Source organism: Halyomorpha halys, unplaced genomic scaffold (assembly GCF_000696795.3).
Source record: "Halyomorpha halys isolate HHAL.00 unplaced genomic scaffold, Hhal_1.1 Scaffold350.1, whole genome shotgun sequence".
Lineage (NCBI taxonomy): Eukaryota > Metazoa > Arthropoda > Insecta > Hemiptera > Pentatomidae > Halyomorpha > Halyomorpha halys.
This window is the reverse complement of record NW_027107986.1, coordinates 537245-556857: the sequence shown is the minus strand read 5'-3', so window position 1 is coordinate 556857 and position 19613 is coordinate 537245. Positions and strand designations below refer to the sequence as shown.

The 19613-nt window shown below is 30.5% G+C and overlaps 1 protein-coding gene across 5 annotated transcripts in view; it reads right to left on the bottom strand.

Annotated features, from left to right (window-relative positions):
- Shal (Potassium voltage-gated channel protein Shal) overlaps positions 1–19613 on the bottom strand; it is a 185623-nt gene that overhangs the window by 37264 nt on the left and 128746 nt on the right. For all 5 annotated transcript variants that reach the window (XR_001343275.3, XR_010843144.1, XM_014422004.3 and 2 more), the window contains exon 2: positions 8388–8550. Coding sequence is in view for 3 of the 5 variants with exons in the window: in XM_014422004.3 (XP_014277490.1) it covers positions 8388–8550 (163 nt within the window). In the remaining 2 variants the exon portion in view is untranslated. The remainder of the gene's footprint in view (positions 1–8387; positions 8551–19613) is intronic.

Genomic DNA, 19613 nt, shown 5'->3' with positions numbered 1-19613 from the left:
ATGTTGATCATTATATATATTCAGAATATAAATATATCATTTAAGTAGGAACATTTACAAAACTCTCACTTTCTCAAAAGAAACGAAACTTGACATACATCGCTATCCTACTGATCAGCTCATATGTATCTTAATTAATTTAAAGAAACTGGAAGCCCTTTTTTTAAAATATATTTTTTGCAAAAGGAAAGTCACAATTTTATCAGGAATATCCATCGATCAGACCCGATAAAGGTGAAGAAGTGGCGTACCAAGATCATTTGGGTGGGGTGGATTTATTTTAGAGACCCCCTAAAAAAAATTTAGAAGGTCATTTCACACAGTTTTTGACTTAAAGGATGTAATGTTCTTGTCTGATTAAAAAATATATATGTTTTTTTCCATACGATTTTAATTCAAATAAAATAAGAAAAAAAAAAATAATACTTTCGAAAGATGGTGTACACTATTGTCAGTGGAATACGTGGAGATGACGGACCTCTCCACCCTCTTGGTAATCCATTGTGGGGAGATAGGAAAATCGAGGAATGACGATTTGATTGTGAAACGTTATAAAATAATCATCCCCTAGACGTTTTCATTTTTATTTATATTTTCTATAATAATGCCCTTTAGTATGGAGGGGTATGAATATTTATTTTTGATGATTGGCTATGTAACCCAATTTTTTTTTAAATGAATGATTTATAAACTCAGATTAAAAATTTCCGCTTTCTGTGTAAATGACCCGTATATAAGATTAGTTTGCAAATTACCAGATAAAAGTGCCTGAATGTTACTAAAAATGGACTAGAATAATAATTTTGTAAAAATATATAATATAAAATATTTTATTAAAAATGAAAATATAAGATTAAGTGATTATAAGATTCCTAAATGTAATTATTGGAAATAACCAGTGACGCTGTTGAGAGAGAAGTGCCGGGATCTTCAGGACTCCTGCTCTTTCCTCCATAAGTGGGGGGAAGAGCTCGGTTCAGACCTCCCTGACTGAATGTAAATATTGTAAATAACAATGATTGTGTTTAAGATATTATTTTACTTAAAGTTAATTTTTTTATTATTATTTATTTAATTTATTCTTTATATATTTATTTTTTTCTCTTCTATTTCTTATTATTTAACTCATATATTTATAAATAAGTTGCGCATAAGCTGTATGATCCATATTACTATTGTCTAAAAATAGAACAAAATGTAATATTACACAATAAAAAAAATATATTAGGAGACCCCCAAAACTTTACGGACTATCTTAATCGGGATTTTGTTTTGGCCACTTGTTGCTGAGATTTTCTCATAAATGTGTTTATTTGGTCCTTGAAGAAATTGAAAAACTTCACAGTTCTATTCTTATTTCACACCTGAACGAATTCCAACAATTATGAACCTACAATCATTCTTTTTCTGATTCTATGTTATAACAAAAAAAATAACATAGCGCACAAATAACAATGGAAAGGGAATGTACGGCCTAAAATATTAAAAGTTCTACTTTGGCTTATTTATTACCAATGATATGGATAATTTAATTTTTAAGCTGAAGAGTTAAAAATTTGCGATTAAATATGTTATACAATTGCTCCCATTGAAGATAACCTTGAAAATAATGAGCTATAATAAAAAAAAAAAAGAAAGTTCCAGTCTAGACACACGTACGTACTTGCCTCAAAGAAATAGATTAACAGAATAAATGACATCCGTTGTTCTTGTTTTTAAACTAAATATCTCTTAGGACGATAGTATCAGACTTGTCTAAACTTCAGACCAACAATTATAAAATTAAAATCGGCTAAGCTAAAATTTCACTAACAGAACTAATGCATTTTTTCAAGTTAAGGAGGATATAAGAAGCTGAACGAAACTTTTTTTCAAAAATATTCTTTTTATTTTTAAGGAAAAACATTAAATTAGGATAGATTGAGGTAGGATATGGGCCACACATTCTCATACACCAACTCTTGAATATTAAGACCATAGCTTTCCAGACAGCAGAGTTGGAATAATGTTTTCAGTAACATTGTAATTGAATTTGGATAACCATTAAATGGTCCAAAAATAGTTTTTAAGAACAAATACACTGAATTATTATTACAGTATGATACAGTAAGATTACAATATTAATGAGGAATGTAATTAGTTTAAATTCATTTTATGTGTGGAATCGATTTACAATTATTTTTTGTAGCAATACCATTTTTTAATTTCTCACTTTTATTATGTTATTTTTTATTTAATAAATATCAATTACAATTTTCCTTTATTATTATATATTTTTTTGCTTAAAAATTTTCATTTTTTTCTTTTCTTTTTTCTCTTTGTGTTTGTAAAGTGCGCAAATTGTTTCTGATGTGATGCCAACACTGTTTTTGAAGTGCTCAAATGACCAACTCTATTTGAAACAGGATCAGGGTCTTATGTTTATTTTTTATAACAACCTTCTTCCCCTCATGCTAATAATATTAAAAAAAAAAAAGAGAATTCCACAAATACGTTTCAAGGAAAATCGCACAAAAGAATAAAAATGCGGTTTATAACGATGAGTATAAAAGATTAAAACTATTTTACAGAAGTTTCAGTCAATTTTCATGGTGTTAAGAATGCTTCACAAAAGTTTTTATGAACTAATACATGGAAATTTTAACTCCAGTCTCAATTTTTTAAAATATTACATCATCCAAATGCCGTATAACTTAATTATAATTATGGCCCAAATGTGCAAATAAGTTGAATATAGAAATTTTCACAGTTGATTATCATGGTTCTAGTTAGTACAAGTCTAGATAGGGCTTCGAGTGAGTTTCTGGTGATTTTTCAAGAGTGGATTCACAAAGAACTTGTATAGGGTGTTTTTTTTAAGCTAGATAGAACTTTAAATTGTAAAAAGTAACACAAAAAATTAAATTGTAATCAAAATTTTTTTTTTATTTGTTTCAGTATACTCTGACAAATCATCATGAATAGACTCACGCTTGAACAACGCTACGAAATTATCCAAATTTACTTTGAAAGTAAATTGGCAACTGACCCGTTGTTTTATCGCAAAATTGTGTTCAGCGATGAGGCGCATTTTTGGCTTAACGGGTTTGTTAATAAGCAAAATTGCCGCATATGGAGTGAGACCAATCCACAAGAGACCCTACAGACTCCATTACATCCAGAAAAATGCACCGTTTGGTGCGGTTTTCACGCTGGTGGCATCATCGGACCTTATTTCTTCAAAAGTGAGGCCGGAGCTCGCGTTACGGTCAATGGAGATCGTTACCGCACCATGATCAATGACTTTTTGTTTGAAAATATGGATGACATTGATCCGGAGGAGATGTGGTTTCAACAGGATGGCGCTACGTGCCATACGGCGAACACAACCATCGACTTATTGAAATCAAAATTTGGCGATAAGTTGATTTCGAGAAATGGACCTGTCAATTGGCCTCCAAGGTCGTGCGATTTGACACCTCTCGATTATTTCCTGTGGGGCTACGTGAAGTCACTGGTTTATGCTGATAAACCAGCAACAATTGACGCCTTGGAGGCCAGCATTGTTCGTGTTATTCGTGACATACGGCCAGCAGTGCTCGAAAAAGTGGCCCAAAATTGGACGTCCAGAATGCGCTTCGTCAAGAACAGCCGCGGTGCCCATATGCCCGAAATCATTTTCAAATGTTAATGTCACGTATTGATCTTTCGAATAAAAAAAAAATTTTGATTACAATTTAATTTTTTGTGTTATTTTTTACAATTTCAAGTTCATCGGGCTTAAAAAAACACCCTATATATACTCAGACTAAAACTGATTGTGTGGAAGTCGAGGAAGAATCATGGCGATGGTTAATACTGTTAGTGTTGAACATTAATTAAAATTAATAAAATTGATAATTTCTAATTTCAAACAGAAATTTTATTCTTACAACACTGAAATATCTTTTTTGCATATTTACCGAAACAACCTATTGAGAATCACTTTAAAAACAGCGAATGATAAGGTTTAAGTTTTTTTAAAAGTTAATTTGACAAAATTTTTACTTAGCATTTCGGATGAAATTGTCAACTGATACGAATTCTATTGCATTGGCGGATTTTAATATATTGGTAGAGATAAGTAATGGATGATAGACTTGGAGATGCTTCCTAGCAGCCAAAACGACGAAAATGAAAGAAATTAAACAATATAATGCTACTTGGTAACCTAATTGGATATTTGTTTACATTAAAATTACTTAATATTAGCAGTAAAGAATATAAAAAAATATTGCTAAAATTACTAGAAAGTTTTTTAAAACTGTTTAGTGCAGGACTTTCATAATTAAAAACTGCTTGTTCATTCCTTTTTTTTTGTGCAATATTTTATCTGTCATACTCATACTATATATTTTATTTTATATAAAAAAATATATTTTATTAATTTGAAATTATTCTGGAGTGAAAAACTGATACTTTAAGGAGGTAGAATTGCATTTTTTTTTTTAATTTTTTTTTTTTTTTTATAAAACAAGAGGTAGATCTCAGTACTTTCTTTAATAGATTTCAATTTAATAGATGTTTATTTAAATATTACTAAATTAGAAAGTATTTATTAAAGTGGAAAAACAGTAGGAGGCTGATCAAAAATTTAAAAATAATTCAGCATTTAAAATATATATATATATATAGCCAACAATCATTATATGTTATTTAGCCACTTAAAAGTCACATTCGAATAGTTTTAACTAAAATAAGTTCTGCTTTGCTGCTATTAAGTTAGGAATGTTTTTAGTTATTGGTTTCAATTAAACATAAACAAGGTTTTCATAAAAAAAAAAAATATATATCAATTTTTTTAGAAGAACCAGACCACTGAATATATGAACTTTTTTTCTGCTCTTAAAATCTTAAGTATAGCTGAACAATTACGAGAAATTCTGTAAAAGTCTTTAATTAAAAATTCGAAACTTTCACGGGTTCAGTACATTACACTATTGTTGTTGTCATCTAACCTGGTCTTAACCAATAGTCGACCTCTTAGAAAAAAGTAATTTTTCAGAAACTGTTTATATAGAACTAATCCACAATCTAGAAGCGAAGATACAGCGATATTGATGTAGATTTTCCTCAATTTTTATCATTGATTGAATTACTTTACAATGTTTCACTAGTTGACCGCAGATTATGTTTGTTGATGTACGACATATCACAATCTCACAAGATGGGATCATGAAACAAAAAATATTAGAAGGTAATGAAACCTATCGTCTGATACCACGTTACAAGCAAATGTAAGGTGGGGCGGTAGAAGATTACAGGTTGGTTAAGCGGAAACACTTGTTGAAAATGTATGAATTTAATAAGTTTAGCGATTAATACAAATTAAACTAAATATCAATAGGAAATAAATAAGTGTAATTAAAGAATAATAAATAAGTACATGATAAATAAACATAAATGGAATAAGAATTGAACTATGATTTAAAGTTCTGGTACATGATGATTCAAGCGAATCGGTAATCATGTATAAAGCCGGGAGTATTACTTTATAATTTTTAATTGTAAATTATGTTATAGTTTTTTGTAATAATATAAGATATTTTATACTTTGTAAATATTTGAAGTTACATAGAAAAATATTACATCGCATTATAATTTTTCTTCTAAATAAATAAAACTATTTTTGAATATTTTTATTAAAATTAGAAGACAATCTGTAAAAAAAAAAAAAAAAAATGCACTAAGTCAAATTTTGATTGAATAATTTATTTTCTTTATAGTAGTATCCTTGTTTATTCTGAAATCAGGGCTTGCTACTTCTTATCCTGATCGCAATGATTTTTTTCTTAATAAAAACACTCAAGTTTTTGTTTAAAAAACTGAAAATTTTGTAGTTCAAATACTTAATGAAAGTGCCAAGGATAGCGAGAAATAATCTTTTGTACAAGATAGCGTGGTGTATAGCGCAGATACATACACGGAGGGTCTCGTTTGGTATAACACTAGAAAAGCACAAAAAAATAAAAAAATGTTGAGAAAAAAATAGGTAGCAATCTTATAACTGAAAAAAAAAACCTAAGACGCGCTCTCGAAAACTCTACTTCAAACTTTAAAACCACGATTTTCGTTTTTTTCTATCCATGAAACTATTTGAAAATTTCTTTTGAATATCCTAAAATACTATGCTAAACATTTTCTATGGAACCTCCACTGTCTCATATAAACTTGAATCAGAAAATATAAAATATGCTAGAAAACTATTTATTTTTAATAGGTTTAAATTGCGTGTTGAAAAATTATATAATATTTATTATAACTAATTTAATAGCTCGGAATAATTCATATTCATATTGCCCGAATTTGTTTTGTAGTGGATTGTATTTATTTCATTTGATAAACGGTTACAGAGGCGCTGTTACAAACAACTAGCAAATAAATTGAGGAAGTAAATCAAGCAATGAGGTTAAATTACAATTTGATATTCACTTGTAATTTAATCTCATCACTATAAAAAATAACATAATCATGTAATAAGAGAAACAAATATTAGTTTATTGATTAATTCTGAAAATTTGGTTAAATTTCTAAAGTAAAATGGAATTATTTTAACAAAAAATATATCAGGAATATATAAATTAAAAATATTTAAATCCAAGAAATATTGTTTTATAACATTCACTAAAAGAAAGATTTATATTTTTATGTAACTTATAGCGAAAGTAATATGGCGTATAAAAATTTTTTTTTTTTTTTATACCAAAGTTAATTATTTCTTTTGTAAATTTCCAATAATAAAATTTCCATAGTTTATAGTTACAAAATAAAAAGTTCAAAAGTGAAAACTTAACTTTAAAACTGCCAGAATCTGTATATAGAAAATATCGATAGCTCATGTGCATAATAGATGTCTATTCCATGTGACGTCATTTAATTGAAAGTTATTCTGTGAATATTGTTCATATAAATCCCGTTTTGTGTTTGGTCTTGCTGGATTGGTAAAACAGATCATTAATTCCTGCGACTGTGATTGTGGATCATTTTTTGAGTTTTCCATTGGATTAAATACACAAGTGAATATTATCGGAGTTGTACCGGTCCTAATAATAATTCCAACCCTATGGATTAATTATTATTTTTTACACTGCCATGGGTCTATCCATGTGATACAAACCTGGGGCTCATTGATAAAATCAATTAAAGGAAGATATAATTGATCTCTATTTCATGTATTAAATTCAACTTGTATTATAAATTAAACAGACAAATGTACTACACTGTGTTAATATTTAATAAACATTTTAACTTTAGAAAAAAATAATTTTTTTATGTATTAATTAAACCAAAGGCTTCAGACGAAAAAATATTAACTTTTCCTCTATCAAATCATTAGCTTAATAAGCTGAGTTATTATTGCTGTTGTTGAATTTAAAAAAAAAATTGTCATTAATAAAAAATATATTAACTTATAGTTAGTGTTAGTGTTTGAGCTGTTAGGTTTTGCCTTAGTACGGTCATTTAACACTTACCTCCTACATCAAGGGTTGTATCCCAGCCAACTGTGTGGCTCATCTTCAGAAAAACTGGAACAGAACAGAACCTTTGCTTCCACTTGATTAAAGATTAAGCAAATTAAGGGGATAGAATGTGATGATGAATCCCAATTTCAGTGGAATATCCTTTATCAAACCCAGATATTATACAAACGAATAATATATAATATGACTACCATCACTCAATTAGGGAACAACCTGCCAAAATATGACTCAGACTAAATGAAAAAATATGAAAAATGGTGGTTAAGACGGGCCATTTATATTGAATGCTTGTATCGTTACAAAAACAGTTGACCTAACAGCTCAACACTAACAGATGTAATGTTCGTAATGGATTGAATATCTATTGTTCCTGCAAAAATGTCTAAGTTAAAGTGATGTTTACAGGTTTTATATATTATTTGAAGTTTAAATGATGCTTTCCGATTTTCAATTGGAGTATCATAAACCAAGCAGCATGTTAAAAATCAATATGTTTCTGACCAGCATACTTGCGTTTTACTTTCTCTGATGGAAATTATAAAGTTTATTTATCTAAACCGAAATCCTTTGGTTTTATTATTTTATTTTATATTTTTATTATAGCTTAAGTCCATTGAGACCCAATAAAGCCTCAGAATGAGAATGTCCGATTTGACCTTGGCTGATCACATACACACAGATACACATACGCACACACACCGACCATTTCTATTAGGATTCGCGGGAAATTATGTATTTCCTTTGGAATCTTAGGTTGAAAAGTTTTCTCGATCTCAAAATATCATTGATCATCAGTATATCATTGAATGATTCCTCAAGAACACTTTATTTACTAGTCGTATCTTGATTTTTGAACTATTTAATGTAGTACTAAAGTTACTGGCTTACCCTCTGAGCTTTCCTCTTGTCGGCCCTCTGGTTCTGGTGATATATCCTACTGAAGTTGGACACAATGACAGGCACTGGAAGGGCGATGACGAGCACACCGCTCAGCGAGCATACGCCTCCCACGATCTTCCCGGCAATAGTTTCAGGAACCATGTCACCATACCTGGAAACATATTTCCATTATTATATCAGTAATGTCATCGACATAATGATCATATTATGTTTTTTATAAATACTCATGTCGACCTTAGATAGGGCCTAAAGTAATGGCTGGAGGATTTTTAAAATTGTAAGCATTTTTTTTTCTCAATATTTAATAGATTTGAATAGATTGCCCCGGCTGAGATGGGATGGTGGTGCACTCTACCGGCAAAGGGTAGAAAACCTTTTATCAGCGCCCAGAAGAGAAAACCCGAAGCCCAGCGAGTCGTGGAGTCATCAGATACGATTAACTTATATTGTTTATTATGCATCGATTTTTATATTTTTATCCAAATTTGTAAACATTAATAAATGTTACATTTGATAAATAAAATTATTAAACAGAAATGTTCTGTAACATTATAAAAAAATTGGAAATATTACAGGCTCTCGACGTCAAAATCCGACAAGTATTGGTTAGGTTGAAGTTTCCTTCAGAATTTACAATTAAATTTCTTGATTATTTGTCGCTTGATCAAGAAAAAATGTATGTGTTTCAAAAAACGTAATACGTTTTGATTAATACAATTCTTGGTTGGAAAACTCAAACTTTGGTATATATATAAACACTTCATAATTTTTTGTTTTAATTTTCTTATAAAGTCTTAACTTTCAGTTCTTGGTTTGTTCAATTTGAGTGTTATCTCAAAAAAACAACTAAGGCGTTATTGTTTTTAAAAGAGGGTTCACGAAAAACGAAGAAAAGGAAAGTTGAAGAAATATACAAAATTTAAGTAATTTTATAAAAGACAAATTTTTTTGTATATGTTAATAATTTGTCTACTTTTAATGATATTTTTATAATGAAATACCTTTTTTTTTTTTTGTTTTTCATCATTTGACATTTTCTTATACAATTCTAAAACAATAAAACAAGTTTTGACTTTCGTAGAAAGGGTGTCTTTCACTATTAATTTTTAACGTTTATTAATTTTTCATGTATATTACTTATATTTTAATGTATTTATTTTCTTGTATGCATGTATTTATATTCTGGAATCCATTTAAACATTTCTTCAGTTGTGTTTTTCAATTTTAATTAAATATAATTATATGTGAGTATGTAAAATCATTGTTTGTAAGAATATGGATTCCATTGGTCCATCAAAGATTCTCACATTCAATTTTTCCACACTGATGCTGGAATATTTTCATTTTATTCACAGAAATATTTAAAAGAAGAATCATTCTCGTTTAAGGCTTTTACAAATTGTTTTATAAGCGCAAGTTTATACGCAGGGGTGGGAGAATGATTTTTTCTCCGATTAACAATGGTTTGTGAATAATATTACCTATTTCCACTGTCATGTTTATTCCTGAAGGGTGTTTTTTCTACTCCAGTTATTTCATTTTACTTGACTGTCCCATTGAAAAAAAAAAGAACGGGGGTAGTTAGATCCACTTTTCTAACCCTATAACATGAAGTTCACCACCTTTAAAAACCTTGTTTAAATAAGAACAAGCTGACCAATAACTTATTAAATTTGCTTTTACACGAGTTTAATATTTAGGCATTCTAGTTAAAGATTCTTTGTGTGTCCGACCAGTGTAGTAATTCGCTTTTATTTTGAATTATAATTATATAATGACACATTTTAAAATTTTTTTAGGTTTCAATGAATAATTTCCGTTCGTTGGGCCAATTTAATAATAATAATATTCTTTATTTATTGAGGAACAAGTCCTGTTAGAATAACATAGCAGGCATTGAAAATTGACTTCAGTTACAAGGGGTTTAAATTACAAAATTTAAAAAAAAAAAAATAAATAAAAAAAAAAAAAAAAAGAAATTACCGTATCATTAATTAAAGAACAAAAAATGAACAAAAGATAATTAACAAGAATGTTTATTTACATATGTGAACTTTAAAATAATAATCAGAAACATCTAATGTAAACAATATAATAAAAAGGCAAAAAAAAAAAAATCCTCTAACAAATCTTAATGTATAGTCAAGTAATAACAAAATAAAAAGTAAAAATGTAAGTAATGATAATTATATATAAATATTTACATATTTTTACAGCACTGTCATGAACAAAAGATGTCGGAGATTGTCTTTTTTTAATCTATTTTTAAAATTAAGACAAACATTCTGAATGCATGCCAATACGCGCCGTGAAGTTAGACTCGAAACAGCTTTTGAAACAATAGAACCAATATCATACTCATTGTATGAGCACACATTTCTATTTCTGTTTTAAAGTTGTGTATTTTACTACAAAAATGTCGAAACGAATCTATATATTAACCCACTGAGTCAAGCAAGTCTATGAACATCCCAGCTGTATTTTGTTGTATCAATTTTATGTTCATTGCAATATCTATTTTTTTTTTTTAAGGAAATTATTTTTAAAATAACTAGTAGAATTCAGTTTTTAGTTACTTAAAGATACTATGATATTCGTTAAGCCATGAATTGTCGATGGAATAATTTTAATTTTCTTTTTTAACTAAATGTACATTTTTCGTTTTACTAAATTCGTTATATTGATACAAACTGCCGCAATAAGGATGAGTTTAGAGCTCTGTGTTCGTTCAAACTATAATATATATATTCAGGACAAAACAATGAAAGAATAAATATATGAAATAAAAATATTATAAAAAAATGTAACATAAAAACTTTATTCAAAATCTTATGCTACCCAAGTGTATTCGGTTGCTAAATAGACAGCGTACTCATACCTAGTTAGACAATTTGTTTTTAATTCTTATAAAATATAGGTATAGTACAGTGAACTTATAATGTAGTAAGTAATACATGATTTTTTTTTTTTTTTTATCATTTATGTTCTTTTCTTTTTATACTTTATTATTTTTTATTTATCCTTTTTTATATTTTCTCTCTTAGCCCGATATATCTTTCCTTTTTTCCCTCTCTTTAACAAATATTGAATAAAATTAAATTTAAATTGTAAAAATTATAGATAAAATAACAATATATACACATGAAAATCTAAGAATCGTATTTTCACACGACTCTTAAGATTTAAAATAAGTACAATTTAATTAAGTTCTTTGAAAAAAACTAAGCAATTATCTACAAAGATATAACAATATGCATACATCCAAATAAATATAAAATTTAATAAAAATAATGTGTGTATATATATAATATATAAAACAACAACAATAAAATATATATAATAAACAAAACAAAGGATTGACAGTCCTCATAAACTCTATTACAAACTAAAAGCAAAGCAAAACAAAAATAAAATCATGACTTTATACAATAAAAAAAAATGGAATATAATTTATTCAGTACATCTCCATAATCAAAGATAAATTAAACAAAAATTAAATCACCACTTAAGAAAAGATAACACAACAGATAAGTTGAGATGAGGACACTCTGGATTACTCTTGCGCATGTGTTTCGGTTAGTGGGACTTTAAGTTGTTCAATATGAACTTTCCTGCGCTTTTTAGGTTCTCTAATTCTCTCAATAGTTACAACATTATGTTCTCTTATTATTATTACCCTGGATGGTCCCTCGTATCACTATCTCTCCTTACCCCTGTTTGTCCCTAACTTTCTATACAATTGTCCTATCATTTTGCAACGGAATCAGTTTGTCTTGTCCATTCCAATCTGTTCATCACGCCATAGCCATTCCCAACATACAGGTGATGGTTTTCTCCAAGCTTCGAATCATTATTCAACATTCTACAGTTCTGATCATTGTTGTTGCCTGGCTGCGATCAGATCGTCGTTATTTTACTTCTTCCGTACTCACTAAATGTTTAATTTTGGCCGTTCCGGTGGTTTTCGTCTTCCAAACAATTTAATAATTTTCGTCTCTTCTTGTCATTAATTATTTCCTCCATTTCCTCTAGATTCCCTGGTCTTTCTTCAGCCAAACTCCCGTTAATCGAAGATTATTCCTCACTATCTTCTTCCGCTTCATCCTGATCTTCTCTAGGCGTCCATTCCTGCAGCAACTGTCTCATGACATCGGACGGTTCCCCATTTTCTTGTTCCTCAGCGTTCTTGGTTATAGCTCGAGACAACCAATCGGCCACCACATTTTCTTTGGCTGGTTTATATATAACCTCTACGTTATATTGCGCTAGAAGCTCCTTCCAGCGTGTTATCCAGGCTGACGATTTCTACAGCGTTCCCATCCACTGGAGTGGTCTGTGGTCAGTATGTATCTTGAACCTTCTGCCGAACACATATGGTATAAAGTGATCGACGGCCCACACTATTCTCCGAAGTTCTCCCCCACCACCCTGCTGAGACAGCACCGCCCCTAGCGCATACTCACTCGCATCTGTTGTTATCGTGAATTGCCGATGTGCAAAAGCGAGTACCGGCTCTTGTTACAACCTCTCCGTGCACCGTCTGATATTGTCCTCCATCATCGGGGTAACGATCATCTTCTTGCCTTTCTTGAGTAGGTTGTTGAGTGGAATGAGATGCTCCGCCATTTCTGGAACAAACCTCCTGTAATAATTTAGAGTCCCTAACAACCTCCGAATTCCTTTTATGTCACTACGTACCGCCATTTTCTGTATAGCTACAACTTTATCCGCGTCTAGTTTAACTCCCTCCCAAGAAATTGTGCGACCAAAAAATTTTATTTTCTCCGGTCCTAGAATCCGCCGACTTTCCCCCCGACAATTTCAGCCCAAAATGTCTCATTCTCTGGAACATGCTATTTAAGTGTCGCAGGTAGTTCAACCTCGTTCTTACTGAACACAAGGAGGTCATACATGTAAATCGGATATTTCTCATCTAATGCATTTTCATTCAGGTTCCGGTAGTCTATCACGACCCCGTACTTCTCGGTATTTTCGCCCGGCGTGATCTTTTTCATCGCCTACAATGGACTATTTTACGGAGACGTAGTCAATAATGATTCCCTGTCGCTTTAAACTTTCAAGTTCCTCCCGGATGTGGTGATGTAGTGCCTGTGGGTATTTTCTTTCCTTTACGTATTTCACTCTGTCCTGCTTCAGTGGGATCTCATGGACAGTCTTCCCGTCCCGGTTGATCTCCAACGTGCGGTAGCCTGTCTGTGGGTACGCTCTTCAGAACTCTCCTCGCTGCTTCTCTTGTTCGCCTCCAAGTCCTCCTCTTGCCTTGCTGGCCATCCTCTCGCTCATAGTCCTGCTTCAGTTTCTATCCCGGAGGTCTCGGACATTTCCGTGGCTTCACTCATGGATCCCTTCATTCTTGGAGAGATTCCTCTCCTCCGTAATCTCTGTGCATTGACCTCCATCGATTCAGGAACATTTTGCTTTCTCCGCTGATACCTATAGGGACAGTGTCGAGCAATATGTCCTTCTGTCCCACATTCTTTACGTGGCTTTACCACACCAATGGCACTTGCGGTCCTCCCGCCAACCATTTTTTCTGGGTTTAGCTTGGCTCCTTCTATTTTCTGTGTTACTAGCTCCCTCTCTTCTACCATCTCTGTGTTCTCTCCTTCTCCAAAGGTTGGGCATGTTTCTTGGTCGATGATATTCTGTCCGAGTCCACCCCGGCTCCTCAACTTCCATTCGGGCCTCCACCTCTCTAGCGCTTGTATCTATCAGATCTTGAGCAATTTCCACAAACGAGCGCTATCTCGCAAATCCCTTCTTTTTATTCAGCTCTTTCGCCAATTGAACCTTTAGTACCATGGACAGGAATTGCTTCCGGCCCTGTACCTAAATTGTTTCCATAATCTCACTTTGTTTATCAGCGATTCTGTTGAAGCGTGCCAAGAGTTCCGCGGCATACTGCGCTAGACTGTTTCGGTTTCTTTGTCTCTAATGTACAGTACAATCCGTTAAAATATTCTACAGTATACTTTTAGCCATTGTAAACAAAAAAAAACATTCAAAAAATTGTCATTAAAATCCTATTACAATAAATCTTCAACCAGTGAGGATTTAACTGACCATTTGTATGAAACAGATTTCCAATACGCTACTTTGTTTACTTCAAACTACGCTTGATAATAAAAATAAATATATTATTTATTCAATTTATACTATTCTATAATGATTACATAAAAAAAAGAAAGAAAAATATCTATGAAATTCCACTCCAATCTGCTAACAGTTAAAGGTGCATTGGCTTGACTCACAATCCAAACACCAATAGTTCACGGCCATAGTATTACAAGCAGTTAAGGCGTCCTCTTGCACGAGGCAATAACCTCCCCTCTTTCCCCAATATTGCCTATTATAAAATAACTTACAAACTGTTATAAGAACCATGTATATCCAACCTGGGCCGATCTAGTAATAAAGAAATTAAAAAAAAAATCCTCCTAATGTTTTTTCAATGTAATCAGAGAGTTAACCAGTAGCAAGGGTTTATTTGACCTAATTACAATTATTTGTGTACTTTTTACTTTTATATAAAATCAAACGTTCAATACATTACATTTGTTATTTAACTTATTTATAATATAAATCTTGAGTAATATGTACTTCCCATAATATTTTTTTTTATTAACACGAAATCCAAATTATTTGTTTTTTCTTATTTGGAACACCTATGTTTCGGATTATTGTTTCGCTTTCAGAGCTCTATGTAATTTAAGGCTATGAAACGTCGGTGTCTTAAAAAAAAAATTTGAGTTTATTTTTATAGAAAAATCATAATTAAGATTTATATTATAAAAATTGAACCTTTACGAAATAGGAGTGTATTAGTACGAACTTATTTATGTATTTGTATGGAAATGGGTTATACAATTAAAATAAACTTAAAAATTAATTATTTCAGAACATCAAAACGTAAGTCAAATAAACATCTCTATGTTTATCGACTAGTGAAAAGATTTGATAAATCGGGACGGGTATCAAGTAGTAGTTCTCACACCTAAAAATCCTATCACAAAAGTTAACTTCTCAGTCTGTTCGCGAACAATCAACGGCAATGTGGTGAAAGTAATTCGAAACTTAGTAAATGTTGAACCACATACAGTTCGGATTTAATCATTATAGGCTTGTCCCAAGAAAGAAGCCATTTATCAGTGAAAAAGATCGTGAGCTCAGGTTGGTTTTTGCAAAAGAACATGAAATGAAGCATACTACATTCTGGGCATTGGTCAAAGTTTTGACGACCCATGAAATTAAAGGCTAATTTCAAACATAGAGGGGTAATTTATTGTCTAGGGATGAATAGCTGCTAAAAGAGAAGGTTTATTGTAAATAATTAATGGAATTATGGATGTATATCTACCCCCCCTCCCTCCTCCAAAAAGTAATTATAAATATATTTTTTTAGACAATTTATTTATTGTTATTTATAACTGTATACAATTATATACAACTATTACATTTGCTATTAGATATAAAATGACATGATATAAACATGTGGAGAATCTACCCATTGATAGAACTCCAATAACGTTACTAGAGAAGGTGATCTCAGGACCATCTTCTTTTCAGACGCCTAGGGGGATTATCAGGTATTGAAGGGTAAGAAACAAATGGGTTTGAGTGGTCGGGAAGTTTATCCTGGAAGGATTGGTATCTGGTTCTGGCCTAATTGACAATATACGGAACATTGAAGTCCTGATGGATGACTTGGTTTGTGCCAAAGGAGCATTAAGGATTTTACGATGGATTTTGGACTGTAAGGATTGGATACGTGAGGAATTCGATGATTTAGTGGATTCCCAAAGCTCAACTCCGTATCTCCAGATAGGGTTTATTATGGTCATGTAGATCAGTTTTTTGTAAAGAATTGGAAGCTTAGACCTTTTTGTCTAGTAAATGTTCTAATAGTCGGAATCGACGAGGAAATTATAAATATTTAAAAAAATGATTTCGTATTAATATATATGAGGAAGATTTAAAATAAAGTGTCAAAAAGTTAGAATTGGAAGAAATATTAGTATTCCGACAAGACAACGACCCTAAATGGGTTTAAGAGCTTAGGAACTTTTATATACCTCCCGGGGCCTAAGAACTTCCTCCCTAATCTCCTAACCTAAATCCCATCGAATGGGATAAAATCATCGCTGTGTAAGATAACGAGGGATAAAAAAACAGAGAAGAATAAGAAATGGCAGTTGTGAAAGAATTTCAGGAGAAACTCCAGCAGAGTTAGTAAGAACCACGATAATACGTTTATCGGAAGTCAGAGGACGAAGGAAGTTTTTAAAGTTTATATTATAAAGTTAAGTATTAATTATTTGTGTTTCCAGATTTTTTTTTCAATGTTAAAGGGATTAAGATAACAAAACAAATCCACAAACAATTTAGTACCAGACAAATATCACTGGTTTATATAAACTAATTCTTCTAATTATATAAAAAATACTTAACTTAAAAAATAATAATGATAAGTTTTTTTATTTATTTTTATTACATGATATTACATTCTGTCATTCACTGAGCATATACCATTTTTACTGATTTGGGATATAAATTAATAAGACAAGAAAGTAAAATAACATCTTAAAACACATTCATTCTTAACCCAAATATTTACATTCAAATGGATTCCTCACAGAGTATCCCTCTCTCCCTCTCTTGTGATGGAAAAAAACAGGACTCCGGAAGATCCCGGCACTTCTCCTACAACCGTGTCGCTGTATCAAAAGTCAATGGAGCTGATAAAATTAATAAAATAATATGAAAGAAAGGTGTTCACACTTTTTGGCTAAGTATAGTAGTAGCAATTTCCATGATATTTGCCAAAATAAATTTACATTTACAAAAATGTTGATTTATGGTTGTTCGGAAAATACTGTTGGCTTAGGAGAAACTATATATGGCAGAAACTAGTAGACGTACAGATGCCTATTAGCACTGAAATTAAAGTAAGTCAAATGTACTATAAAGTAATTGATAATGTTTATCTTCGTAGGATCAGCATTTTCCATGATATTTGCCAATATTGAATGATTTACTACAAAATATTGATTTTTATTTATTTATTACTCATCGAAAAACTTAATCTCAAGAACTAAAGAACTTTAAGAGCTCATGATTTATGATAGTCCGAATGAAAAATGAGCGACAATGCTAGCTTTTTTGTCTATCCCCTGAAGAACCTTGGTAAAGAATTGACCCATCTTCTAAGATGACAGAAAATAAAGCGATTTTTTTTTACTTAAGAGAACTCGAAAAATAATGATTTCCTGGAACAACCGCAAGTTTTTGTTCCCCCTTACCATGGTTCGCAGCCCTTAATAAAAATGCAAAAAGTACTAAATTAAAGACGAGGAAATGTTTTATAAACGTAATTGGTGGGATCTACCAATCTACCAGAAAATATGATATGTGTTCCATGACGTTATTACGTTGAAAATTAAAGTTTAATATTTCTTAAAATTTTTGGGCATTTGAAGAATGGTATTATTCTTCAATGGATAAGTTGTAATTATCCCGGATCTGAAAAAAAATTTCTTCATTTATTAAGCTTTAAAATTGCATAAGACAAGCCTACACTCATTGGCCAATTAAGGATACGAGGAAGCAAAATTAAAAAAAAACTCAAAAGAGATTATATTCTTGATTAAAAATTGTCTTAGTTTTTATCTAAATTAATGCATTTAATTATTTTTCTTGTTATAAAATGATAATTACAAATACTATTTACAGCAGCTGCTCAAAAGTATAACTTATTATTACAGTCTCATTGCACTACGGTGGAGTGAGTGAAATATCTCATAGTTCTATTGTTGATAATATGAACTCTCTTATCTCATTAATCCCTTTGGAGTCCTTAAAAGGATATGATTTTGGCTTTTTGATATCATATTCTAATTGTGTAAATAGCGTCAGTGCAGAATGTCCTTTTTGCAACATCGAGAACTCCGATATAATTTTATGTTATGTTAATGGTGAGGCAGTTAGTACAAGAGCCCAAAAGGAGAAAAAAGGAAGTTATTTCACACCAATTTTTGATTACTTAGTTGAAAACTTGGAAAAATTACTAGTCAAAATTGATGAGTCTGCTGTTTCAAAACATTAAAAATAATTGGAAGATCTTGATTGACCGTGTGTAAAGATGAAAGGAATATGGTCCGGGTGCGGTCAAAAAAAAAAAAAAAAAAAAAAAAAAAAAGAAATTACCGTATCATTAATTAAAGAACAAAAAATGAACAAAAGATAATTAACAAGAATGTTTATTTACATATGTGAACTTTAAAATAATAATCAGAAACATCTAATGTAAACAATATAATAAAAAGGCAAAAAAAAAAAAATCCTCTAACAAATCTTAATGTATAGTCAAGTAATAACAAAATAAAAAGTAAAAATGTAAGTAATGATAATTATATATAAATATTTACATATTTTTACAGCACTGTCATGAACAAAAGATGTCGGAGATTGTCTTTTTTTAATCTATTTTTAAAATTAAGACAAACATTCTGAATGCATGCCAATACGCGCCGTGAAGTTAGACTCGAAACAGCTTTTGAAACAATAGAACCAATATCATACTCATTGTATGAGCACACATTTCTATTTCTGTTTTAAAGTTGTGTATTTTACTACAAAAATGTCGAAACGAATCTATATATTAACCCACTGAGTCAAGCAAGTCTATGAACATCCCAGCTGTATTTTGTTGTATCAATTTTATGTTCATTGCAATATCTATTTTTTTTTTTTAAGGAAATTATTTTTAAAATAACTAGTAGAATTCAGTTTTTAGTTACTTAAAGATACTATGATATTCGTTAAGCCATGAATTGTCGATGGAATAATTTTAATTTTCTTTTTTAACTAAATGTACATTTTTCGTTTTACTAAATTCGTTATATTGATACAAACTGCCGCAATAAGGATGAGTTTAGAGCTCTGTGTTCGTTCAAACTATAATATATATATTCAGGACAAAACAATGAAAGAATAAATATATGAAATAAAAATATTATAAAAAAATGTAACATAAAAACTTTATTCAAAATCTTATGCTACCCAAGTGTATTCGGTTGCTAAATAGACAGCGTACTCATACCTAGTTAGACAATTTGTTTTTAATTCTTATAAAATATAGGTATAGTACAGTGAACTTATAATGTAGTAAGTAATACATGATTTTTTTTTTTTTTT